The following is a 26,713-nucleotide window of genomic DNA, read 5'->3' as shown; positions in this document are numbered from 1 at the left end:
TTAATGATCCTGACATTCTCGTATGAGATCCTGCCCATTACTAAGAAAGTGTAGAAACAAAGTAGTTATCACTGTGACTCACCTCTACCGTTCGAATATGAATCTGGCCGTTGGCTATAATGGACATCCCTTGGGTCAATATGTGCTCGGGGCTGCCTGAGTCTGCATCCCGAAGTGTCTCCTCCTAGTTATCTTAAGCAAGAGTATCAACTTGAAACTTGAAGAAACAGAAAACTCACGGCTCGTGCTTTGAGCCACTGGTCACCCTCGGTAATCTTGGCTTTAGCCAACGATAGTAACCTTGGGTCCAGGGTGGTCCAGTTAATTTCGTTGAAAAGGGCCAGGATGGCCAGTATCAGCCTGTTCTCGGTCAAAAGGACCATTTTTTGGGTCTGCTCAACTAACTGAGCCATTTCCAAGTCGTATTGCTGTCTTTGAGAAGCAAGTGAGGCGGCCTCTGGGAAAGTTGTAGGATGTATTAGATCTGGGAAAGTAGGGGCCAATACTTCTGCTTCGATTCGTAAAATTTCCTCATAGCTGATGATTTGCATGGTGTGTGATACGCTCACTTTGTCGTAGTTGGAATTCAAGCTGAAAACAAACTTCGCGGGTATAAAAATTCTTCAGGGGTTCTGTATACGTAAAACAAAGTTCTATAGATTTTTCTAGGCTAGTCTAAGAAGATGCCTATCTAACTGAATGCGGGAGGAGCGCGCGTAGTGGTGGCAAGCAAGAGAGTGATTATTGAGAATGCGTACTACATGGCGCGGTCGTGAAAGTTGAAACTTATTGAGACTATGTGGCAGTTGCAGCACTCTCACCAAAGGCGCATTTGCCGACCCAGAGTCGCCATTGCAAGGCTTGTGCGAGGGCACGTTCGCAGCGACTAATTTCACGAGGTGGGAGACCAGATAACCTTGCCCAAGCACGGTTAGAATAACACTTTTCTTGTGAAAATTTGGAGGCCAGGATGAGGGATGCCAGAAAGGCTCTACGGGGACACAGGAGGGGAGATGGCAAAGAAAGGGTGGTGGAAAGAGGAGCCGTTGAGACCTGCACATCTACGCTGGACAGAGAGTCTTGTGGATAGATGCACGATTCAGCCAGATCTTGTGAACCAGAATCGGCAACACGGAATGTTTGCATAGAATTGTCAATGAAATTATTGATGATGTTGATCTTGCCGGAGTTCTCAAGAGCAGTAAGCTCAGCATCCATCGCCAGCTCTTCTGGGGTAGCTTTCTGAATACTGCTTTTGGGCTGAGCATAAGAGCGAATGCCGATGTTTTCCTCTTGCAAAATCTGTGGGACCTTGGGACGAATGGATTCTAGATAACATAGTGCTATCTGCAGTACGTTTTTAGATGTCCTTGAGTGGCGAAGGACTTTATAAACAAAAGACTTGAGGGGTAATATCTGATCGGATTTGGTGCCCGAGGCAAGCAAGAGGGTCGGGGAAGGGTTATGGCCGGATACGGAGGGATGACTGTTGTGTGGATGTATTGGATGTGTATGAGACGCTATGGATTGCAAATCGGAAGAGATCTGCTTGGAAGTTGGACGGGAATGAGTAGGAGGAAAAGAGCTACCCCCTACTTTGGCGGGGGGTAGGAACACGGAAGGAATATCCTGAGGGTGCCAGATCTCGGACAAGGTGCTGACAGCTTGATCTGCAATGGAATTTAAAAAATAAAGTGAGTATCTCCGGCAAGGTGGGCGCTAATTGAGGACAGGACGGACCGGCAAGCCTTGAAAAAAATTTTTGTTTAGAAGAAGAGGCGCTCTGGGAAGAATCCTTTGGAATTTGCGCAGTGGTGGGTGGAATAGATGAGTGAGAACAACTTGATTCTGCAGAAATGAGACGGATGGAGGGGTATTCAGTAGGTAATGATACAGAGGCATGGCAGGTATGGATTGTGGGAGAGAGGCCAATGCTTTCCTCTTGCAAATTTTGGGAACCTTGGGACGAATGGCTTCGAGATAACATAGTGCTGTCTGCAGTATGTTTCCAGATGTCCTCAATCCTCAAAGGACTTCAGTGGGTAGAAATAGGGAGGGAATGTCTTGAGGGCGCCAGATCTCAGATAAGGTGCTGACAGCTTAATCTGCAATGGAATTGAAAAAATAAAGTGAGTATCTCCGGCAAGATGGGCGCTAATTGAGGACAGGACGGACCGACAAGACTGGAGGCGAATTTTTGTTTAGAGGAAGAGGCACTCTGGGAAGAATCCTTTGGAGTTTGGGCGGTGGTGAGCGGAAGATGAGCGAGAACGACTTGATTCTGCAGAGATGAGATGGATGGAGGGATATGCAGTAGGTGACGATGATACAGTGTGAGAAAGCGGGACTGGTGAGAAGCGGCTGTTGATATTGATCCGAGTCGTCTTTGTGTACAACGAGGCCGGCGTGTTGGGTGATAATTTGAGTGGCAATGTGCATTAGGGATTGAAAACTTTGTGGGTTTCCTGAGGTGGATATGTTATGATGACAGGGCCAAATAGAGTTCTTTGTCAAAATATTTGTTTAATCGGAACTCGGTGCTAGTGGAATGACTGTTATGTGTAGTAAGGCTTCGCCTTGCCTTCTCGCCCATCTGAGGGACCAGATCAACCAGGGAGCGTATTTGATTCAATGGTAAAATTCCACCCATAATGGTGTTATCTGTACGTTGACTTCGTTTTAATTTATACATGCCGGTTATTGGCTCTGGGTAAGGTCCACGGATCGCAGAACCTAGAGACTGTGGCTGATTTAAAACCTCAAAACGTTGGACGTATGCGAGAAATCTTCCAGTAATATCGGGAGACACAGTACTGGGTGTCTCTCCGACAATGCGAAAAATAATACGAATGTCGACGACAGAATGGCCTACAATATTGGCTGGTCAACGGGGTTCGGAAAAAAGTCACAAAGAAGTACTACCTTGAAGCCCGCTGCGAGGCCACTCCTCAGATTCATCCACGTTTATGATTGCTGAATCGAAGTATCCAAAAGGATGTTTGTTAGATGGCGGATATGCATTAAGTGTGACTGCCTCCAGGATCTCATGAGGGTATTGGTACGCAGTCGACTGTATACGGACCTTATGCCATACCTCAAGTTTTGAATACGGCAACGGACAACCGGGAGGAGAAACACGCCTGCCAGTTATCCCCTTGATGTGATAACCTCGAGAATTGGTCTGTCTCGGATTTGATTCCTTATTGATGAGTGACACATAATCGGCAATTGCTGGTCGTAGGTCGGGAATTTTAAAAATGCTCGCAACCTCGTCGATATGCAATCTTTTGGAACTAGCATCCCTAGATAAATGGGCAACAACGTTTTTGCTGCAAGAAAATGTTCTGTAGGGGACTGGGCCTTCCAATACGCCACGCTCATAGAGACTAGCTTTGTAGAAGTAATCCACAATGCGATTGGACTTTGCTGATTGAAAGGTTGTCATCGGCATGATTGTTGAAAGAAGTTCTGACGTTGTGTCCATCACAACCTCGCCGTTTTCCTCCCCCTCATCCCCCTCCTCCTGCTCCTCCTCATCCGTAATTGTTGCAGAGTGTATAGCCCGAAAATCAATCCTCATTTCTCGTATAGCTGTAAACAAATCGAAATTGCGCAATTTGTCACGACGATCAAGGTATCGACAAACTTGAGGCTCGTATCTTTGATTATTGCTGGAACTGGAAGGGGCTTTGACCACCTCGATATGTGCATGCTCTGTCGTGTCTGCAGACCATTGGATTGCACATCCATTTAGTCTAATTGCGTGTACTACACTTTGCAAAAACTCGAGTTTTGGAATATAGAAATTATCGATTGGGTTGTTTTTTTTACCTCGACGTGCTCCCGCGTCAAGGATGGCTTGTTTATTGGCATGGAAATCTTGCAGTGCCTGCTCAATTCTGAGACACATTGCCTCGGAGATTGTTTGAGATTGTGCGAGATACCGAAAGTCCATCAGAGACCGGATGGCTAAGATAAAGGGTGTACTGACTGTGTCTGCAATGAGAGCAACAATGTATCGCTGAACGTCCCGATGTTCCCTACCGGTCACTTGTTTCAAGGAAGAAATCCCTTCCTTGAAGTGTCGGAAACCAGTGCGGTGCTGTAAAATCGAAAATCGAAAATCCAATTCGGAACCTCCGACTGCAGCAATGCACCATTTTGCATCATGATCCCAGAACATCTTGTGCCAGTGATGAAGGGGTTCAGGCGTAAGGAATGCAGAAGGATCAGACAAGGGCCAATCTCTCCAAAACGGTAGGTGAACCCCATTGAGACGGTGCTTTTTGCTTTCTTTTAGATATGGTTCGAGATGATTAGGGGGCTTAACATTGTTGATGGCCATGATGGTGTTGATTGTATGATCTGCAGTTCGGGAAGGGTGGCGAAAGGAATCCCCAAACGTCTCGTATTGTGCCAACGTCACAGAGGATGTGGATCCTGCGATGCAAGCCGCCAGAGCAGATTCTGGAGTATCAACGATAAGGGCAGCAAGCGGTGTAAAGCAGAAACGATTATTCCCCAATGCATCTGCCATGGTGGTTCCCACCCTCGCAGTTTGTTTGACCGATTCTAGAGCAATGTCCATGCACTGGTGATATAGCCGTGCTGCCATCATCCCATTCACAGCTTTGGAGCGATGAAGAAACTTTGGTATGGGAAGAAGAACAAAAAGAAGGAATAAATGATTTGACGATTTGTTTCTAACGTTCATCATTATGTTGGCAATGCTGATAAGGCCAGGGTAGGCGACACGGCCTCCGGTCATGTTGGAAATGTTGGTTTTATCCGTGGAAATAATAGGAGGTACAAGTGTTGCTCCTTTTGGGAGCTGGTCCTTGGGAACCTTGTTATACTGTCGTCAAACTTGGACAAAGGCATTGCTACTAACCTGCATAAAATGCGCAATGTCACCGCTAAACCACTCAGTGTATACCCGCATCATCTCGTTGCACTTGTCGAAGAGCTTGAATGGGCTAAAGTGCATGCTATCTTGGAGCAAGGGACTGATGAGAAGCGCCTTGATACATTCCAATCCATCGCGGTAAAAAAGCGTTAGCTGATTTTTGCTTGGTATTTCTGGTATGATCGTTTGACTCTTCCACTGCGGACCAGAGGGAAGGATCTCTGCCCGGTTGCGTAGATCTTTTGCCGACTTGTAGGACAAGTTGAGTTTTTTTATCTATACGGGATCGACTCAGCTGAAATAAATAATGATGGGAATGTACGCTCAATTACCAGTTCAAGTTTCAAAAAATCATTCAGCATTCCTACGCTCATGTCAGAGCGAAGTAGGAACAGGGAGAGCTCCCATTCATCTTTCGAGGCAAAAGGATAGTACAAATTTTCCGCCCGCTGGGGTTCGAATTGATCCTGTTTGAGCTGATCCATGAATGTAAGGCCTGTTCCAAATGCTCTTCCAGCCCCGTTATAATCCTCCTTCACGTACGGATAGTTGTATTTTGATGCCTTGGGGGGTGGGTCATCTTCCATCTCTGATGACGCGCCAAGAAAATTGTCGATATAGTCCACTTCCATAAAATTACCAATTTCGGGAGAAGGGTCTCGAGATACGGGGGTTGCTGATCTAGATGTAGAGCTTGAACGATTGGACTGAAAATGCATAACGTTCTCATATTGAAAACGACATGCCGATTTTGGTTGATTGATGTGATTTTGGACATCTGCATGCTTAGCGAATGGCTTGTTGCATCGAGGACAACGCACACAGATTTCCTGAGTTCTCTTGCCCTTGCCCTTTCCCATGTTGAAACAACGACTCATACAAAAGCGAAGATACGAAAAAAAAACTGATAATGTAATGTTCAGTAACGTGCAGTGGGTCTATAAATGTTATCTGATTATGTCTCCGTTAATACAAACAAATTTCACATGGGTTAGTATTCAACCAATCCGTAGTACAATCCAAGGAGGGCTTCGGAAGAGCTTTACTGTATATACGCACCAGAACAAAGACACTAACACATTTTTTGAAGTGGGTGGAAGAAGCATCAACAAACGTAAGTTAGTTGATTTCATTGACCTTGATGATAAATTCAAACGCACAGCAGTTACAGTAAAGCCAGAAGCTTTCATCCCAGCGAGAATTTGCGTATTGGTCTGGCGATACGAGCAGCACACAACTACAGATAATAAAACAATCGTCATTATGTTACAGGACATACACGCCTTTCAGTACTAAATAAAACATGGCATGTATGTAAATCAAGATGTGTGTCAATGTGTTGTACAATATCAAAGTCGCCGTCGTTTAGAAGGCGGAACAGACTCTGATTCTGATGAAGAGATAAGCATTTGCGACGTAAAGGCATAATCGAACACACGTACTCGGATTTGTGCTCTCCAGCTTGACTTTCATGCCATCCAGATACAGTTTATCCCTCACACTTGTACCAAGTTCCAGAATCTCCTTGGGAGTTCCTAGTTTGTGACGTGGTTAGTGAATATCCAAAGGCAGACACTGGTCCACCTACTCAATTGCGTTGAGGAATCCGCACAGGCATCACAGTCAATGAGAGTGATTACGGGTAACTTGAGCATCTTTGGGACCGAGGAACGAGGAAGCTGGTCGATACTGCGACATATAACCTTGTTCAATTCTCCGCTGCAGACGCCCTGAAGCTGGACAAAAAGCAAACTGGTGTCGGTACAGCAAGGGGCACCACCAATGTTGTTATGTTTGGCTTCTGCGTCGTAGGCTAGAATCATACGGGCATAGCGGCAAAGTATCATTTCATGGAACTTTTCTGTCGCCATGATATTTTGTGCATCCTTGTTTTTGTCCGTCTCAATCATGTAGTGGATGGACTTCGTGCGATGACATAGCCACTCTAGAATAGCCAAGGCTTCGCCACGGGCAAAGATGCACGCCTTGCGCTCTTCGTCGCTCAGGCTGTTGGTATCCCACCGCATCCATGCGTCTAACTGTGCCGAAGTCTTGGTGGAGAACATCTGATCGGGATTTCGATAGGTCTCGTAGTCGAGCGCATTTGCCAAGATCATGCACACGCACAGAGCTATCAAGCTCGAGTATCCGGACTGCGTACTGTAGAATGGGACATGGTACATTTCATAAAAATCTGAGAGAAAATAGAAGAAAAGAATCAGATATCTTGTAGGAAACGGTAAAAAACCTCATACCTTCTGGGTCGCTGTCACCTTCAACCAAAACCTTGTAGAACCAATGTATGGTTTGCTGCAGGAAAAATCGGGACGTTGAATGATTCGTATTCGTTGCCCTGTATCCAGCGGTAAAACAGTGAATGATTCCTGTCAGGGTTTCTTCGAAGGAAGTGGAGGAGTAAAAATGTCCGCCACGGCAAACCACTGAGGAGATAGAATACGCCATATGTAGAGTATTCGGTCTCATGAAGCTGTTTTTCAAAGTAGCGTCAATATAATCAAATGGGTAGGACATTCAAAAATCACATACAGTTCTGACTGGTTATCGAGAACAATCGCCTCGTAAATCCAGTCTTGGTGGTGCATTTCCCCGTAATCCAGCTTGTCTCCCAGAAATACACGGCGGTCAGAAGAAAGGTCAACATCCAACCGTCTGGGATACATGATAATCCACAGCTTCAGTCCATGAAGAGGTTGGATGAAGGAACAGAAACCATTGGCATCGATATGGATATCTGAAAATGCCCCCTCTGTAGCTACGAGTCCCCATGACATATCACCAAATGGGACGGGGGTACTATACTTCCAGCTACCAGATGTAGCCCGAAGAGCAGCCGCCTCAGTACTCAAGTCAAAAGAGTGAGCGCCTGCATGAGGTAAAGGGATGTCGAGGGCATTGAGGATCTTTCCTCTTTTGCCTTTCATCCTCGCTGCTTCCATGACCTGAGAGAGGGACCCACGCTTAATCCTCTCGATGGGGTTAGACGACATGGTCGACATATCTGTTACGGCCATTAGCATGAGACGCAGAAAGAAAAATCAAAACATCGAAGAGGAAACACACCTTGGATTGACCTGGTGCTCGTCATATCACCCATATGGCGACGTACCTGGCTGTAGAACTCGTCGGAGCAAGTTGAAATAGACTCCTCTTGAGAAGGAGACATAAGGACGACGTTCCTTTCAGAGAAAGACTCCATCAGATACATGGATTTCGTGGTGCTGCGGTCGAATACCGCAAAACATGATTCTTCGGGACGTGCTATGTGCAATGGAACTCCATCGACGTAGTCACTCTCGACCAATTCCAGAACCCTTTCAACACGATCCACGTCGGCTTGACTCTTGTTTGGAGAATAAATAAATGACGAAAAAATCAATATCGAGAATGACTTACATGGGCAACAACGCAGAAACTTTTAAGTTGGCCACGACCGTTGTAGGTGGACCAAACTTTGGTGCCATACACCTTCTCCGGAGTGCTGACGACATCAAGGGTGGTGTTGCTGTCGTACAGATCGACATCAATACACAGGTCGTCGTCCGAATCAAATGTGTCGGTAGCCTGCGTCGGCTTGCGTTTGGGAGGCCGCTTGGAAAGGCCCTGCCGGCCCTTCCCTTTCCCTTTCTGAGAGGAGTCAGCCGTGGTGTTTTTGCTCCTGTTTATCTGGGAAACAGGAGGAATCCTCAAAATAAGAGGAGCAGGAGGTGCGTTCTCCCCCTCCTTTTCGCCTTGGCTGTCTTCCAATGTATTCCTCTCCATGTCTGAGGAATCATTGTTTTGCTCTGGGCCTACCCCCTCTCCATCGACCGACATTCTGTCCTCCTGGACTGGTGGAACATCCCCTTGCCCCTGCTTCTCGGTCTCATTGTCCGACGAACTGTCGTCTGGCCTTTCCTCCTCACCATCTTCTGACATTCGGTTCTCCTCGTCGGGTCGTTCTCCGTCTTGCCCCTGCTTTTCGCCCTCGTGAACTTCCGACATACGATTTGCCTCGTCAGAAGACCCTTCAGCTCCTTGTCCAGCCCCGCCATCTCCCAAATTTTCTGGACCATTGGTATGTGGACCATCCTCCATTTGATGGTCGACATCAGCTTGCTCCGGATCGACGTTCATCTCACAATCCCCTGCAGATGAGGGCCCAGTATTCTCAGTCTGAAGTAGACCAGATCCAATATCATCACTCCGCGGCAAACCAGGTTGCTCGTCCGTGGGCACATCCTTGCCAGCCACCGAAGATGTGTCTTCCGGAGGCTGTATATCTGAGGTAGGGACCGTATTGTCCCCGTTCTCCTGTTGACCCATGCTGACATCCTTGCCAGCCACTGAAGACGTGTCTTCCGGAGGCTGTATATTTGAGGTAGGGACCGTATTGTCCCCGTTCTCCCGTTGACCCATGCTGACCATTTCTGTCGTGTCCACTTCGTGATCATCGTCACCCTCCGCGTCTGCGTCGGACCCTTCACAGGTGGTTTTTTCACCATGATGGGAAACGGTCTGAAGTTGAGCTGTTTTAAACGGATTTAAATCATGTAATTGACGCAGACTTTGCTTATAACTTACCGTGTGGTTCAGTGCTGCGCCTTGCTAGGTTAGAATTTGCTGTAACCTCGGCGCTGCTCGTTGACGCTGGCCAATTATTAGTTTAAATTGTTATTTTGTTACAGTACGTAGAACACACATATGAAAAAGTGAAACGCGGGATCTTGTGCAATTACCCGCTCGCATTCCATCCAGCAGTCTGAGATAACAAGTTTATATAAGGCTGACTGGATGTCGCAATTTTGCGCTGCAATGATTTTCCAAATTTCCATCTCCACTTCACGCAGAACACGGGGGCGACAATTACCGAGCGCTTTTGAGGCCTAAAGGAGTGCGTTAATCCAAGTTAAACTGGGAGGATGTGGATACACCTACTTTAAGCAGCTGCTCCCGGTCACATTTCTTAGAATACCAAGATTTATTCACAAAAAGAAGGATGGGGGATATGAAAAGGGCGACATGCAGAGGAATTTTTAAATGAGATGGCGTGACCTCTGAGAGGAACAACGCAGCATCAGGATGGCCGCTTGCACTAGGGTATGTTGAGCAGATTGTATCAATGAATAGAGGAAAGAAAACTTACTAGAGATTTGCAAGAGTAGCCGTGTCCGTTGGAATGTCTGGTAGAACGTGTTCATCGTCCTTCATACCGCGCATTCCTGACAAGATTTGGTAGTGTAGCGAGGCGCAGTACACATTCCCGATTATTTTCCCCACAACACCCTTGAAGTGGTTACGCGCCAGACAGAGTAATAGCGTTGATTCCGAGGGCCCGCCCTGGGTGAAAGCGGATGACGGCGTGTCACTGATAGAAGGGGTGTTGATGTTTCTGTGCGACTTAGAGTCGGCTCTGAGGATGCGCTTCCTGGCAGAGCAGAGCATTGCCGGCCAGTCCTTCAAGTCATCTACAAGCTACAATAATTGTTTGAAAATTAAGAATTAACATTGAGTGACTTCATGATCGCATACCTTGAACCGTGAAAATATTTCCTTAGTTCCTGTGCTGGCCTGTATTTCATTCAGGGGCACGGTCACCGGCAACGATGGTCCAAAGGCTGCTGGCCACAACGCTACGAGATCGAGTAGACGGTATGCTGCAAATAAGCTACCCGCCTGCTCCCATGTAGCCGAGGTTACGCAGGGTGTCTCTACGATGCTGTTCTGAAGGGCAGCCAAGCTTTGCCTATACTTGATGGCCGCTCGCATGCTCGATGATGAAACATCGTAATTCAAAAAGGTGAAGTCCTCATATCGTCGGAGGAAATCCACCATCCTCTACAGAAACTTGATATTAGTACCATAAATGGCAATCCAATTAAGACCTACGCGGAGTGGGTGCGACTCTGGCAACATGTTTTCCAGAGTCTGACGAACGACCTGCGTTTCGAAGGGAAACGCCAGAATTTCTTCAGCTTGGAGTCGGGCAACGGGGGAAATCTTCTGGGCTTGCACTACAAAACTTCAACGTCTCACCCTGCATTCTATTTCTTTGGGTACTTACTTTTTTTTGTGTGTTTTTTTCTGGTGTCTCAAATTTTCAACTAGATGAATTTTAACTGAACGAAAACTATTATAGAGTGTCTAGAGTATTGTCTATGTCTATTTTATTAGAATGTATGTTAAATCTATGGGGAGGGGTACTACGCTATGACGAACGGAAAGAAAAACAATCAAGTTGGAAACACGCTATTTCCGGAGCGATTCTTTAGGGTAGGTTTCCCTAAAGAATCGCTCCGGAAATAGCGTGTTTCTCACCATATGTTTTCTCTTTCCGTTCATCATAGCGTCTTATCATAGTAATAGGTTGTGTAGTATCTAAAAATAAATTATCACAAGTTAAGATGATAAATTAAGTGAGATGAACATCGATTAACAGTCTTTAAGACCCACAATGTCTAGTTATAAACGCAGACGACTTGACAGCCTAGGCAACCGCACAGTGTGTACTAATCCAACCCTCCATCTAATCACTAACTTCAGGGAAATTTAATTATGATCTCAAAAAATCAGGACATTAATCCCTTCATAGACATTGAAGCAGCGGTTTCCGATGATGATGAAAGTTCGGAAGAGCTTGATTATGAAGGGGGCCAACTACGTATGTTCCAATAATTTACATATATTCTGCTCAATATGTACTGATGCTAATGGGTTCTGACATACAGTGAATGATAACGATGAATTCTCTGAGGATGAGGAACGTGTTGCACACTCTCGGCTATATCATGCCATGCAAAATACAGATAACGCTGATGAATGGAGCGATTTGTTGCCCATGCTTCTGCCTTCACGCATGAAAATTCGTCCTGACAATGATATAGAGCCATCTAGTTCACGAGAACTTATACAGAAATATGGCAATCCCCAACCAGGAGGACTTGGTGATAATAATTATATGCCTTCCGCGACTGATATCATGTATGAAATAGGTTGCAAGGTACGCAAAAATAATATAAGTCTTCAGTCAGCATTTATTGATCACCTTACGAGTGATAGGTTGGACACGAAGAGGCCGTCGCTTTCAAAATTATGCAGATGTCAACGAACCCTACATTTCCCATCATCCTTGCCCGGTCTGTCTTCGCTCAATCCTCAATTCCTGGGAGAATCTACGTCGAGGCGCCATCAATGCAACATGCGCATACGTTAGCCTGCCTCGTTAGAGAGCTTAATCCGACACATTTAGTTAGGCTATCCTCGGAGAGATGTATGGAGATCCTATCTCATCCCCCACCCTCACGCCCTGAAGACCAATCGTGGGTCAAGGTTGCTGGAAAGCGTAAGGCTTGGACGACCTACGCAAATGCTACCGGCCTTGTGTTCACATTCCAGGGTCGGAAAAGTGTTGTTCTTATCCCCAGACCTCCGGACAACATCAAGAAATCGCACCTCGACAGGATATTCCAGGATGGATTTATTATCACGGATTTCGACGCCATCGATCTCAAATATCTTTCCAATGTCCTCCCAACATCGTCCGAGTTGGAGCAATTTCGCGAGTGTCCATTTGTAACGACGGAGACCTTAGCGCAAGCCTCGAAAGCCATCTCCATGACTCGACTGAAACGATATGATCGAGTCAAAATTATTGGTGGAGAATACTTAGGTCTTTTTGGAACGGTCAAGAGTGTTTCTGACGCTGAGGTGGAAGTGCACATCCCCTCCCAAGGTATAACACAAGCAGTTGCACTACACGATCTACGTGCAGCTTTCCAGATAGGCGATAGTGTTGAAGTCGTTGAAGGGGATCACAAAGATCTCCATGGATGGGTGTCAGACTTTGATGGAAGATCTGTTTGTATTATCGCCCCAGAGCACGAACGCGAAGTAGGTGAACTGTCATTCTCTTTGTCTCAGTAGTGTTCAACACATTTTTCAGGTCATTGTGCCCATCCACACAGTCATATTCTACGTCCCCCCTGCCCATGCTACTCTTCGCCCGCGAAAGCGTCATTCGTCAAAGCTTGGAGAAAGAGACCACAACGACGTCTATATAGGTTTGAGTGTCATCGTTGTCGGGAATAATACATTCAAGGGGTACTATGGCATCGTTAAAAGCACTACCCCCGACGGCTTTGCAGACGTTGAGCTGGAAGCTCGTAACCAGAGGGTGGAACGTATTAAAATATCACATTTAATTATACAGTATGTGGTTTCACTTGATTCGTTGACTGTCAGGTGCTTACTGACATTGTTTCAAGCAACCGAGAACATATAAATTCCGCTCAAGACCCCGGGCCTTCTGGTGGAGCAACTCCAATGCCGTCCACAGTAGCAAGTTTTCTGTCTCCTGCATGGAATCCGTATTCAGCAATACCTGTACACTCGGCGGTGGAAATCGCAGAACTACCCTCAACCGTCGCTCACTGGCTAGATACGAAATACGATAAGCTGAAAGGATTACGATTAAAAGTCGTAGACAAATCCAAGGGCGACCATCAAGTGGCGATGGAACTTCTCAGCCTTACCGACGATACTGCCCACCTAGCATTACTGGGACGTACACTGACATTACCGAAATCAGTGTTGTTTCCAATTCATCCTGTAAAAAAGGACGACTTCGTTACACCGCTTGAGGGCGATTCAATGGGGATTATATTCAGGATACGATCAATAGACAAGGATATTTGCGTTGTACATAAATATCCCGTTACTCGTATGAAACGCGGTGATACATTCCCAACTTTTCCGACAACATCTTTGATTCAAATCTTCCCCCCGTCCCGTGGTGTCAAAGTTGTAAATATGTAGGGTGCAGCATTACTTGTATCTCGAACACGGACTTGTAGACATATACGGGTTTTATGTCATTCTATTTAAGTGTATTTCGGCAATCAACAGTGCTAATGGTTCGTAATGTGTTGATCGTCTTGAACTTAAGCCACCACCACCACACCAAATTGTTGCCTATCTTTATCATGAACCATTCCAATAGCAACAACGCTTCGCAACCTCAAAGTCGCCGCCTCCCTAGCATACCCGAAGAGGCAGAGTTCTTCGTTTTAGGTCTATTTTCATGTTTTAATCCACCTTCCTCTAGAATCAAGGCATAGAGGCCGTTAAAAAGGCTCTTGACCAATTTCAACTCACTGAACAGAGGTGTCTAGAAGTTCAGGCAGAGCTACGTTGTTATATGGACGACATTATGCGAGCATATAAATCCAATGAAGATCTTCTGTTTGAAACCCAGCTCGAAATCGCCCGTCTACGGGTATCCCTCATTAGTCGGGGAATACCTATTCTAATGCACCCTCAGGATAATCCGCGATCATGATAGGTGCAGTCTTTTCCCCTCTGAGATGTAACTTTACTTAACTCTAAGTAGGACATGGAATCTGACTATAATGTATATGTGATATATTGTAGTAGATAGGGGTACTGTTTCAGTACCTGTAATTTCTATATGGCACGATATATTTTTGACTGATGTCCGTCGCCTTAAATTTTGAAAAGATGCTAATTTCGCATACCTCCGGATCGTAGCTTGACATAATTCACCACCCCTTGTCTCTATTTCTGCATTACAACCGTCAAACCAGCCCAATATGCCACCTAAAGGATCCAAAAAGAAAAAGGCGGTTGTCAATGCCACGGTTGAAGGTATCATCTATATATCCTCATTACATCCGCATACTTAATGTTTTATCCATCTAGGACAAGAGGTTGAACAGGGTCCGAGCTCCGTGGCAGAAAACGAGCCACCTCAGGCTCCTGAAGCAGGTCTGTACTAGCATTTTCTTTGTTGAGATTCACTGAACTCCTTATTAAAAAGACCCCAATGGCCATCCTATCCGAAGCACCCGTGGTCTTGGTGGAGTAAATGCTCGGCAGGAGAAAACATCTAACATCATTTTTATTGACTTCGAGAAGGCTGGGAAGAGGAAGTCAAGGGCCGCCAATGTGGATACTAGCGCCATGCCTGAAAATGAGATGGCGCCTCCCTTGAAGAAACCTCGCAATGGGGTGAGTCTACTGTTCTAATCTTAAATTTGCTATCTTCCAAGCACGTCTAGGTTACCGTTGTGTCGCATGTAGGTCCCCCTATTCAAATGCAACCAAGGCCAACGCCTTCAGTTGCTCCTTGGGATGTCCAACAAGTCCAACCAAGCCCACGACAATCTCAGGGTGCCCCCCCTCCTGTCCAGATCCAACGTGCAGCTCAGAGAAATCAGGAGCACTCAGAGCTTGATCATGCTGTCCAAAGACCCACTGCCCCCATCCAGCGCCCCGCTGCTCCGGTACAACAGCCAGCACATCCTGTCCCGCGCCCCGTACAACATGCAGCACATCCTGTCCCGCGCCCTGTACAACACGCAGCAAATCCTGTTCAGCGTTACGCTGCCCCTGCGGCAGAGAATTCTGTCCAATACTACGATGCCCCCGTACAACAACCAGTGCATCCTGTAACACAACATGCCCCCGTACAACAGCCAGTGCATCCAGCAGCCTATAACGCCCACCAAGAGGCTAGCATCAGCCATCAAGACGAGGAGGAGCAACAAGATTACGAAGGCATAGAGCAGGAGGAAGATGAGGAGGAGGAAGAGGGGGATAGTGACGGTGAAAGGCGATCTGAGGAAGCATCAGGGGACGAATGCATGCAAGGAATTGATGAAGAGAATATTGGGGATGAAGAAGCTCTCCAATATGTCGACGGTGATGAAGGTTACGACGACGCGGGTCAAGATGATGAAGAGCCTGCTGCCCAGCGTTGGTTTAACTCCACCTTTATGTCGTGTTTGCTTACCACCTATGTTTGACAGTGGTTGATGAAGTTTCCGATGATGAAGAGGAGAGGAGAGCAAGGGCATTGCTCCGCCAGCCTTCCCCCCATGTAATCATTTCTCTGCTGTATTTAATGTCTAGCTAATGTATTATTGATATAGGTTGTGGAAGTAGAGGATGTTCTTCAAGAACACCGTCGTCGTAATCGGGCGAACAAGCCACCTCGCCCTGAGGCATTGCGCAAGGCGGCTGTTTCGCAAGGAGCCGTATCCCAAGGTTTGACAAGGGAGAACAACGAAGCATCTGACGATGATGAGGTGCTTGGTGAGGCACACATCGCTCATAAGAAGTCCAGTACTTCTTCTGCTAGGGAAGTATCCAAGCATTCAGTTGCATCCTTTACTGGTTACTGGAAAGATGTGCTCAAAATTGCACGCAAACTGATGTGCCTGTATGTAGTAGAGGAGGTCCCCTTTCCCACTCGGGAAAATCACTTATTAGTCGCCGATGGATGTGTGAAGATGGCAGTAACCGTGTTTGAAAGAATGAACACGGATAAAGTGTTGCCTGATAGTAAGTTCTGTCTTCTGTGATTTTAGTTAATTGGTTTACATAACTTTGCAGAGAAAAAAACGCTCCTAGACAGGAATACCGCCGTAACGGTATATTTTTAGCGTGTTCTTTTAAGGATATCGTACTAACGTGTCTGTTCTCATTAGGCATTTGTCTACGCGTCAACCTTCCGGGGAAGACTGAAGACGATGATCAGACCCCTGGTCAAAAATGCGTATGGCCTCGAAGTCCCGTCGGAGGTCATCGCCGCGAACCCCAATATGTTTGAAAATCAGATGGGGGAGATCGAATACATCAAGGACAGGGTAGCATATTGGCTACTCAATGGTAAATACCACCGGGGTGTTGCCAAAACCCGAGTGAGTTCGCCGTCCATTTTACCTGGCTTACCACTCATTGATTTGTTTCCAGTATCACGATGTCCCATTTGGACATCCTTTTGTGAAGAAGATCTGTCTGGACTTCTTCTACCATCCTACAAAAGGGGTTGCAGTCCCCATCAAAGGTCTGGAGACAAAGACGGATTTCTTCAAGACATCGCTTCCCCACAAAGCATTTGCGCTTGTGGCCAGTTGTGTAGTTCTGATTTCTCTCCTGCTATTGGCACTGCCTTGCTAACAAGCATTTTGCTGTAGATCCACAACTGTCTTGAGGAGTGGAGGGATGGGATTGACCCTGCAAGAGGTGGTCCGTGTTCGGGTATTGAATTCAAGGGAGAGGAGTACTCCCTGAGGTATGATGCCTGCATGTTGGTTGCAGCAGAGGCAGAGAAGGATACCTTGAACCAAGGTCCTCGCTTGGCTCGCTTATGTAGGGAAGTGGCTGAGGAAGGATGGTGTGTATCTTTTTTTATTCATTTCTTTCTTTGCATCATTTAGATCTCCATAATCAGTGCTATTATGAGGCCTACGAAGAACCCCCCCAACCCTTATAGGATGACTCTCCATTCTATCCCACAGGAGGAACTAGATTACGGTCCAGAAGGGTAGTTGGGTGAATGAGCGGGGCAGCTGCCGGGTGTGGATTAGAAGATACCATATTTAGATCGTCACGTATTAATAGTTATGCATCTACTAATAGAAACATGTTTGGTCCGATCCAAACATAGATTATCTATTTTTAAAATTGCCCATTTTAGTCAAAAATGGTTCGGTTTTCAGTGTGATATTGGCACTTGCAGGAATAGCCACACAACACTATACAAATGAAAGTGGATACTATATATGCCTTTGTACCTATTTGCAGTGTGTTATGATGTGCTACAAATCTGTGGTAGCATGCTACAAATCTGTGGTAGCATGCTACAAATCTGTGGTAGTATGCTACAATTTGTATGTCAGTTGTATACAGAGGGGTATGGACCATGGTAAGCATGCTACACGCCGCTACACAGCACTCGCGTTACAATACAGATCACTACAGAGTACCATGTCACGTTGGTACCAAGCTACAGGTACATCAGTGTGTGTTACCCAAATGGGACCGTTACTATGGGCACTACAGAATTACGTATCACTACGGATCATTACCTACTTGGCCCCGGTATTGCTGATGTAATCAGTGTGACAAGGCCACCAACAAAGATTAAGCAAGAGAGAGAGAGAGAGAGCAGAGGGAGAGTAAGAGAGCAAAGAGAGAATAAGAGAGTGAGAGAGATTCAATGGTTCTAAGAGATCACACCAATGATAGTGGATATCCTAAGAGATTGAAGCTGAAGCTACAGCTACCTACAAGTCCAGTATTTATACTCTACAGCTATTCTAGAATATTCCCTACATTACATCATAAAGGAAGGTTAAAGAATAAAAGTGACATCATATAGAAAAAGGATGAGTAAGACTAGGAATCATATAGAATTTACTAGAAAGAAGTGGAGCAAGAAGGCTGTGATGAAAGAAATAAACTATCTAATCAGATAATTGATAAGATAATGAAAGGATAAGATAATTCTGTGAAGATAAAGAGGGGAAACTGGAGAAACCCTGACACAGGGTAAAGTGATGCAGATCCCCATCTACCCATTGAAAAAGCTCGAAAGCCAAACACGCCGGCCGAAAGAGTCAATTGGAAGGCTGTAAGCAGAGCAAAAAATAGTGCATATATGCGCACAAAAAGGGTCGCAAAGCCATAACGCACAGCCCACAAGCAAAATCAAAAGCTAGGACCCACAAACCCCAAGCGCAGCGGACAAAACAGTAAATACATCCAAAATCAGCGAGTATATGCGCCCACAGAGCCGGGTAACGCGCATACAAACTCGCGTAGCCTCTGCAAGCATTTGAAATTAGACAACGCGAGGGCAAAGTGCAGAGAAATGGCACAAGAAATCCCCAGATGGACTTCAAAGACAATAGAAGCATCAAACAACCTCGAAAAGAGCGAGAATACGCGCATATATGCACACGCGATATGGCTGGAGAGTCGACCAACTGAGGTCGTAAGCAGTCCAAGAAAACAAGGCTCCATTTCATCCACATGGGTTACCAAGATTCTCCAAGTACCGTAGCGTCCACAGTCCTATATGAGCGGGTAGAGGTAGATGTAAGAAAACTAATACGAGCTCAGTCGTGTTCGAACAGAACGACTGATATTGAGTAAATACCTAATACGAGCTTTGTACAAAGTAAGTGAGAAGTAAATAAGAAACAAATAATAGAATCTCACCTCAGTCGTGTTCGAACAGAACGACTGAGGTTCGAGAGAACGAAGCACGCGCATTTATATGCGCGTGTAGCTAATGTACATAGATAGTAACAACTATGAAACACGGAGTATATACAGTGGAATAACTGAGAAACCGAAATGGAATAGTGGCGAAAGCGCCCGAGAATGTACAGAACAAAAGGTATAATACAGATAATAAGATGTACATACTTGTGGCGGTTTGTGGATGCCCTGGGCAGGGCTATCGTACGCGCGCCGAGTGCTCGATGCGTTTGCGTATTGAATATCTCACACTCCCCCTCAAACGGATACGAGCCCAAGCTCGGCCGCGAAATGCTTGACTTTGGGCGACGGAAGCGCCTTCGTGAATGCGTCAGCGACCATGTCGTTGGTCGGGCAATAGACAAGGCGAATCGAACCGTTTTCGATGATCCATCGAATGAAATGAAAGCGTATGTCGATATGTTTCGTGCGAGCGTGATATTGATGATCTTTCGTGAGCGCAATGGCGGATTGGTTATCGGAAAATAAGACGGTGGTGTCGAGAGTCAATGGGAAGAGGTCCTTGAGGAGGGATCGTAGCCATAATCCTTCCTTCGCGGCGTGAGTAATTGCAACATACTCGGATTCGGTTGTCGAGAGTGAAATAATCTCCTGTCGCTTCGCCGACCAGGAGATTGCGCCGCCGTGTAAAATAAAAGCGTACCCGCTGATAGCATGCCGATCCTCGGCCATGCTCCCATCCGCATCTGCGTACCCTGCTAACTCCCTCTGCTGTCCTCCATATGACAGCCAGAGATCCTTCGTGCCCTTCAGATAGCGAAAAATTCGCTTTACCGCTTCCCAATGAGGTTCGCCGGCGTTCGTCGAGAAACGCGAGACGGTCTGGACAGCGTAGGCAATGTCGGGACGCGTACCGAGTGACGCGTACATGAGCGATCCGACCGCTTCATGATACGGGACATCACGCATCTTCGCAAATTGAGCTGTGGTAGTCGGGGATTGTGTCGATGTGAGTCGTACGTTCGGATCCATAGGCAGGGAAACGGGCTTGAGGTCCTGAAGGCCATATCGACGAATTATCGAGTCGATATACGATCGTTGGGAGAGGTAGATGCGACGCGCAGCGCGGTCGCGGATGATCTCGATGCCCAAGAGCCAGTGTATGTTGCCTAGATCCGTGATATCAACGTGCTGACTAATCGCAATTTTGAACTCAGCTATGAGCTCAGTCCGCGTTGCCACGATTGTGCAATCATCAACGTGTACCAACACGATGACCAAGTCTCCTCGCCCTCCCTTCCTCACGAACACCGCCTGGTCGACCGCGCACCTCGAGAAGCCGAGGTGCTTCACCATTATCTCGACGAGCCGTTCGTACCAACGCCGACCCGCCTGCTTCAAACCATACAGGGCTTTTCGAAGACGATAGACCGGGGTAGAGGAGGATGAGGGTGCGACAGCGTAACCAGGCGCTTGTCGCATGTAGATGATTTCGTCGGACTTGAGGACTCCATTCAGGTACGCTCCTTTGATGTCAATTTGCTGAATTTCGTAGTCGTTGATGGCAGCAACAGCAAGTACTGCCCGGATCGATGCAAGACGCGAAACGGGCGCAAACGTGTCGAAATAGTCGACACCCGGCACCTGGGAGAAGCCTTGCGCGACGAGACGCGCCTTGTAGCGTACGACATTGCCCGCGGCGTCCTTTTTTGCGCGAAACACCCATTTCAAACCGACAATATTCGTGTTCTCAGGTGCGTCAACAATCTCCCACGTTCCTGCTTTCTTCAGCAGTTCCATTTCCTCATCCATCGCAGCCTTCCACAGCAACCAGTCGGGGCGCCTTTTCGCCTCCGACAACGACCGTGGTTCGAGCGCCTCTGCTTCCGCAACATCAGCCACCAGTGCATATACGTCGTTGTACTCGACGACATTGTATTCGGCAAGGAGGGATGCATCCTCCCCCTCAACATCGACGGATCGTGAAGACGAGGGAGCAGGAGGTTCGGTGGAGGGTACCGTGATGCCCCTGGTGATTCTGGGGTCACTCGGGCGATGGGATGCGACACCGACACCTTCGAGGATGTCGCGGATGCGTCGGGTGGGCTTTCGAGCACGTTTTGGACGTGCCTCGGGCTCTGAGGCACTGTCTGTGGCGTTATCGGGGTCGATTTCGACGCGAGGTGTTGCTTGGGATGCGGTAGGGGTTACCTGAGGTTCTGCGGGAGTTTCGATAGGCTGATTTGCAGCCTGGTTGTCGGTGAGTCCGTCTGTCTTCGCCTCGACTATTTCCCATTCCTCCCCCTCGAGACGAGAGACTGACGAGAGTGTTTTGTCATAATAGACATTACGCTCCACCGTCACTGTCTTTTTATCCGGCCAGTACACCCTCACACCCTTTGATTTCTCGTCAACGCCCAGCCATCATCCCTCCTTCACCCGCCCGCCCAGCTTCATAGCATCCGTCTCCAGTCGCACCCACACCTTTTCGCCGAACTCGCGCAGCTCGCTGAGGTCGGGTTTCTTGCCAAATGCAGCCTCGTAGGGTGTCACACCCTTGAGCGCCTTCGTGGACGTGCGGTTCAATAACCAGACGACGTGACGACATGCCTCGCCCCACAATGATTTCGGAAGGCCACTGGCATGCAGAAGCGCACGCACACGCTCGATGATGGTGCGGTTACGCCGTTCCGCGACGCCGTTAAACTGCGGTGTGTCGTGGACGGTCTGTTTCTGAATGGTGCCTCGGGTCTTCAGGTGAGCAACAAATGCCTTCCCTTCATATTCGCCACCCTTATCTGAGTGCAGGCACTTGATGCGAACACCAAACTGGGTCTCGCACCAAGCCTCGTACTCTCGATAGGCTTCGAAGGTGTCGGATTTGAGACAGAGCAGGTACAATCGGGTGAGTCGCGTAGCGTCATCTGTAAACGTGACGTAGTAGCGCTTACCACCCTTCGTTTCTACCGGTGCAGGTCCCCACAGATCTGAATGGATCTCGTCGCCAAACGCCGCCGCTCGCTCACCACCTCGTTCCTTCGCCACCGGCCGCCGCGTCGCTTTCGCATAGACGCACGATTCGCAAAAGAAGGCCTCGTTGTTCGAGGCTGTGGCAAGACAAATACCAGTCACGAAGCCCTTTTCGACAAGGCGCTTCGCCGTTTCGGGCGCAATATGGCCCATTCGACGGTGGAACTGGTCGAGCGTGATCTGCTCGACCACAGCATTGGCTGCGTCGGCCTCATGTGCCACGCGATACATCCCCTTCGAGTTGATGGGGATGCTGCCCACGCGCTCGCCCTCGGGGCCGGTAATGGTGCACTTGCCATTGCCAAACGTGGCTGAAAAGCCATTCTGGTCGAGCCGTCCGATGGAAATGAGGGTGTACCCTACCTCCGGCGAGTAAAGGACCTCGGTAAGTGTCAGTTTATTGACATCTACCCCGTCTGGGACATCAATAGTCATTGATCCAATCCCCGTAGCACAGAATTCGCCTTTGTTCGCAGCACGTAGGGATAGGGGAGAGGTTTCCGTGAGGGTATTGAAGTCCTCACGGTAGGGCGAGATGTGGCGAGTGGACCCGGAGTCATAGATCTCCACTCGAGGTGCGTGATTAGCGGCTGCAGCATCGAACGTCGCACTAATCTCATCGATTATAGCGTGCGCACCCTCCTCGACGTCATCCAACAGCTCTGCAAACTCATCAGAGTCCCACGCGGGGTCATCAAAGTCGCCTGCATCACTTCCCACCTCCGAAAAGTCATCGCCATCCATCAACGCGACCTCACCCTCATCATCCGCCTCCCCCTCACTCTCCGAATCCGTCTTCGACACAGACTGGAGATCCGGCAGAGAGTCTGCCTCCGAAACAGTCGCCGTGAACACAGCATGCACACCGTCGCTGTCAGACTCCGTTTCGAGCACGGCGTGTACGTCGCCGGCCTTCTTGTTGCCTGCCGAGTTGTCATTCGACTTCTCGCCTTTCAGCGGCTTCGGGCAGTTTTGCTTGAAATGCCCCTTCTTGCCACAGTTATAACAGGCGCCGCGCGGCTTCGAGTCGCGTTTCGAGGTCGATTTTCCGGCCGGTTTGCCTTTCGACGACGCAACACCCATGGACAAGGCCTCGTCCTTGTCATCGTCCTTCGACTTTCCCGTGCGTCGGCTGCGCTGCGTCTTCTGACGCTCGAATTCCTCGGAGATGAGAGAAATAAGGACGTCAGGAGACAGAGTCTTTGTCGGGGCAAACAAACGGGCCGAAGCGAGTTGGTTAGATGCGAAATTGGACAGGTTGATGGGGAGGGACGAAATGATAACGGAACGGTAATCTTTTTCGTCGATATCAACACCGACAGAAGCTAGCTCCTCTCGTTTCACTCGCAGGTTGTCGAGGAACTCGCGAACGTTGCCCTTGTCGGGGCACTTCGACTCGAGGAATCGGGTTCGAAGATCCGTCTGCGCATATGCGCCCTTTTCCGTATACTCGGCCACAATAGCCTCCCAGCGCTCGCGGACGAATCGCTTCGAGTGCACACGCATTAGCGTCGAGTCGGGAATCTTCTGCGTGAGCAGATACTTCGCCGACAACTCGTCCTTGTCCCACTTCTGCTGTGCGGCAAGGTCCTCGGCAGAGGGCTTTGGCGTTGTTTGTACCACGGCAGAGGTGGCAGGCGCGCTTTCGGGGGCGGTCGCAGGTGCAACCACAGGAGCAGGAGACACGTCGGACACCTCAGGACGTGTCGACGAGCCGTCGAAGTGGTCCCAGAGACCCTTTGCCTCAACAGCGTCCTGGAAACGGACCCGGAAGATGGCCCAATTCACGCCCGTAGCATCCAGCTTCGGAATGGACGACGGCAGCGTGTCCGAGAGCACGGCAGTAGTGGTTACAGCAGACATGTTGACAGTAGGTACAGAAATTCACGAGGTAAGGCTTTAATTTGAGTTTAAGCAATGGGGCCGGGGCCCATAACCTGTAAGAAAACTAATACGAGCTCAGTCGTGTTCGAACAGAACGACTGATATTGAGTAAATACCTAATACGAGCTTTGTACAAAGTAAGTGAGAAGTAAATAAGAAACAAATAATAGAATCTCACCTCAGTCGTGTTCGAACAGAACGACTGAGGTTCGAGAGAACGAAGCACGCGCATTTATATGCGCGTGTAGCTAATGTACATAGATAGTAACAACTATGAAACACGGAGTATATACAGTGGAATAACTGAGAAACCGAAATGGAATAGTGGCGAAAGCGCCCGAGAATGTACAGAACAAAAGGTATAATACAGATAATAAGATGTACATACTTGTGGCGGTTTGTGGATGCCCTGGGCAGGGCTATCGTACGCGCGCCGAGTGCTCGATGCGTTTGCGTATTGAATATCTCACAGTAGAGATGTCCTGTAAACGATAATTAGCTTGGGCGGGGAGGAAGGCGAAACTAACCAGCCTCGGCGCCTATGAGTTTTTTAGAAATGGGCGCATCAGAATAATTTGGAACAGTAGCGAGGACATGGAAAACATTAATTAGCGTGCTGCTGGTTTGAAAAGTCAAGGGAAAAGGAAGACGGTGGTGGTTAAGAGTCAACGTTCAACCGCGACCAAACCGCGACATAAACCTCGATGAGTGCGTGACTATGGAACGTGACGGCTGATGTTATCTGTCACCGACACACAATTTTCGATTTTCATCCTTCCGATGTTCTCAACCATTTACTTCTTTTCATCTCAGCCGCCAAGCTACCACTGGCCCAGTACTTTTCAAATTTTGGGAAATATACAGGCAATGCACACAGTCTTTTGTCATTTCAGGAGTTCCAGCGATATAGCGGCGGCCAGAATCAACACTGGTACCCTTAAGTCCAAAAACGAACAGAATCGCCAACATATACTGACGGAAGTAAACAAGGGCATAAGTAATCAGTCCAGGGTAATCACGTTTAATTGTTGTTACAGGTATTGACCTCTTCCGCCAACTCGCGGCCTCACTCACTCATCCACCTCATTCATACATTTCACTTCCTTCGTCGTACACGTCGTCCTCAAAATCGCTTTCTCTCAGTTCTTCTCCATCAAAGTCAAATTCGTAGACTTTACGCTGTGTCATATCCCATATTCCAGCATCCGATCTCTGCCACGTCTGAAAGCACTGCTCAGTCCCAACAGTTAACTTTCGCAGATTGGCGAATTGGGGAGAGTTTCTAAGCGCCGTTACGACTTGGTCGAAAGTGTGAGTCGGGTGCCTTTCGTATTTAGTTTCCGTGACTAGCTCCAAAACTCGCAAGGTCGATGGAATCTCATACGGGAGAGGACCACTGAGAAGATGGAGGATATTCTGGTATGGCGTTAATTAAAATACCCTTTGTTGAGAAAAATTCGCTTACGAGGTAATGCCAGGCGTTGTATCTTCCGGATCTCCCTGGTTCATCATCATGATTGCCTGCGTCAGCCAAAAGGATTGGATCAATAACAATCCGCAACGACTCTAGATTCTTAAACTCCATAAACAGCGTCGGAAATGTCTCTTCACATGCAGACGCATCCCAACGAGGAATATCGAAGCTTCTCACAGGCACCGTCCCTTTTGTAAAATGTTCCCTAATCCAGTCAATACATCCGGGATGTTGTTCTGCGTGTTCAGGTGTCTGTGTAAGCTTGATCGAATGAACTGGTCGACCTGTAATGATGTCTGCAGCGTAGTAAGCGGGTCCGGTGTACTGGGACAAGTCAGGACAAGCTGTGAGGGAAAGAGGTTCTTCTAGTGGCGGCCTTTCAAAGGGTTCCTCTTCTGTCTCCAACAGGTCAATGGAAAGTATCTCCAGGACATGACACTGTTCCAGAGTAGAGTACAGCTTGCGGTACTCATCTTTAGTGACCGCAAGCTCCAAAATGGTAAGGGTAGAGCACACTCCTAGGAATAAACTGGGGTAGAAACTGTAGCTGTCGTCCTCGTAGAACAGACGAGTTAAATAGTTGTGGGCATGCAACACATTGGTTCTACTGGTAACAAGGACGTAGTTGAGCTTCAAATCTTTGAGATTCCCCAACGCATTCACAGATGCAACAGCCGCATCGTCGATGACAACTCTTTCCAAGTCAAGTCTTGTCAATCCAATATAACGGGGAAGATTTACTATGAACAGCGGCCACAATGTGCCATTGTACATTCCCACTGCGTCAGTAGCACGAAGTCCAGGTAAAATTGAATGATAGGTCCAAGAACGAACGTGGCGTACAAAAGGCGTCAACGGAAGCTCGGTAAACCTTTGACGTGAGCGTTCTTGCTTCAATGCAATCAGGGAGCTTCGGTATTGATCCTCATTGGCATTGCTAAGGCCAATATCAGCTGTAAGGTTGTATGTCCCGAAGCTCAGATGCCTGAAATATACGACACGAGCACTGTCCCGAATGTGCGCGGGAATTTCAGGGGCGCAAAGGGCACGGACTCCATCTCTATCACAATTGTCCGCAATCTTGGTCCATAGTTCGGCCGCAAGTTGATTCCACGCCATTTATATAGAAGTCGATAAAGGATGTTATGGCAGTAAATCAGACCCAGAGTGGGACGGATGACTTGCACTCCGCACATCGCCTCGTTAAATACCATGTTGACCAATATAAAAAGACAAAAGTGTCACCCTAACAGAATTGGAGAACAATGTCATTGAAAGCGAATCACTTACATATATAACAAGGCAGCATAGTTGGCAACCCAGCTTTAATTAGTCGGAAAAGACAATACACAATTATATATAGTTGACTGATTCAAAATTAGAGATCAGTGACT

At 47.7% G+C, this 26,713-nt stretch overlaps 5 protein-coding genes across 5 annotated transcripts; 2 read left to right on the top strand and 3 right to left on the bottom strand.

Annotated features, from left to right (window-relative positions):
• On the bottom strand, positions 1 to 551 carry JR316_0008379 (uncharacterized protein; the record flags this gene model as incomplete). The annotated part of the gene is made up of 3 exons (XM_047894094.1): positions 1 to 30; positions 83 to 184; positions 240 to 551. 3 exons carry the CDS (start codon positions 549 to 551, stop codon positions 1 to 3), a joined length of 444 nt encoding a protein of 147 aa, XP_047747409.1.
• Positions 552 to 795: 244 nt separating this feature from the next.
• On the bottom strand, positions 796 to 10,819 carry JR316_0008378 (G1/S-specific cyclin pas1; the record flags this gene model as incomplete). Its single annotated transcript, XM_047894093.1, has 19 exons — positions 796 to 1,670; positions 2,554 to 2,868; positions 2,923 to 4,648; positions 4,709 to 4,855; positions 4,892 to 5,182; positions 5,239 to 5,613; positions 6,067 to 6,143; positions 6,349 to 6,441; positions 6,495 to 7,100; positions 7,162 to 7,394; positions 7,454 to 7,925; positions 7,988 to 8,267; positions 8,321 to 9,432; positions 9,488 to 9,553; positions 9,606 to 9,789; positions 9,842 to 9,998; positions 10,050 to 10,378; positions 10,436 to 10,741; positions 10,793 to 10,819. The coding sequence occupies 19 exons, from the start codon at positions 10,817 to 10,819 to the stop codon at positions 796 to 798; spliced, it is 7,671 nt and encodes a 2,556-aa protein (XP_047747408.1).
• A 538-nt stretch (positions 10,820 to 11,357) lies between these two features.
• On the top strand, positions 11,358 to 13,717 carry JR316_0008377 (Transcription elongation factor SPT5; the record flags this gene model as incomplete). Its single annotated transcript, XM_047894092.1, has 6 exons — positions 11,358 to 11,405; positions 11,477 to 11,564; positions 11,632 to 11,903; positions 11,963 to 12,793; positions 12,846 to 13,111; positions 13,168 to 13,717. 6 exons carry the CDS (start codon positions 11,358 to 11,360, stop codon positions 13,715 to 13,717), a joined length of 2,055 nt encoding a protein of 684 aa, XP_047747407.1.
• A 794-nt stretch (positions 13,718 to 14,511) lies between these two features.
• Positions 14,512 to 17,253, top strand: JR316_0008376 (uncharacterized protein; the record flags this gene model as incomplete). Its single annotated transcript, XM_047894091.1, has 11 exons — positions 14,512 to 14,566; positions 14,621 to 14,686; positions 14,739 to 14,929; positions 14,980 to 15,676; positions 15,730 to 15,800; positions 15,853 to 16,264; positions 16,316 to 16,353; positions 16,411 to 16,623; positions 16,676 to 16,840; positions 16,900 to 17,099; positions 17,157 to 17,253. The coding sequence occupies 11 exons, from the start codon at positions 14,512 to 14,514 to the stop codon at positions 17,251 to 17,253; spliced, it is 2,205 nt and encodes a 734-aa protein (XP_047747406.1).
• Positions 17,254 to 24,928: 7,675 nt separating this feature from the next.
• On the bottom strand, positions 24,929 to 26,438 carry JR316_0008375 (uncharacterized protein; the record flags this gene model as incomplete). The annotated part of the gene is made up of 2 exons (XM_047894090.1): positions 24,929 to 25,261; positions 25,311 to 26,438. 2 exons carry the CDS (start codon positions 26,436 to 26,438, stop codon positions 24,929 to 24,931), a joined length of 1,461 nt encoding a protein of 486 aa, XP_047747405.1.
• Positions 26,439 to 26,713: the final 275 nt, after the last annotated feature.

Source organism: Psilocybe cubensis, chromosome 7 (genome assembly GCF_017499595.1).
Source record: "Psilocybe cubensis strain MGC-MH-2018 chromosome 7, whole genome shotgun sequence".
Lineage (NCBI taxonomy): Eukaryota > Fungi > Basidiomycota > Agaricomycetes > Agaricales > Agrocybaceae > Psilocybe > Psilocybe cubensis.
This window is presented reverse-complemented; position numbering and strand designations above follow the sequence as displayed.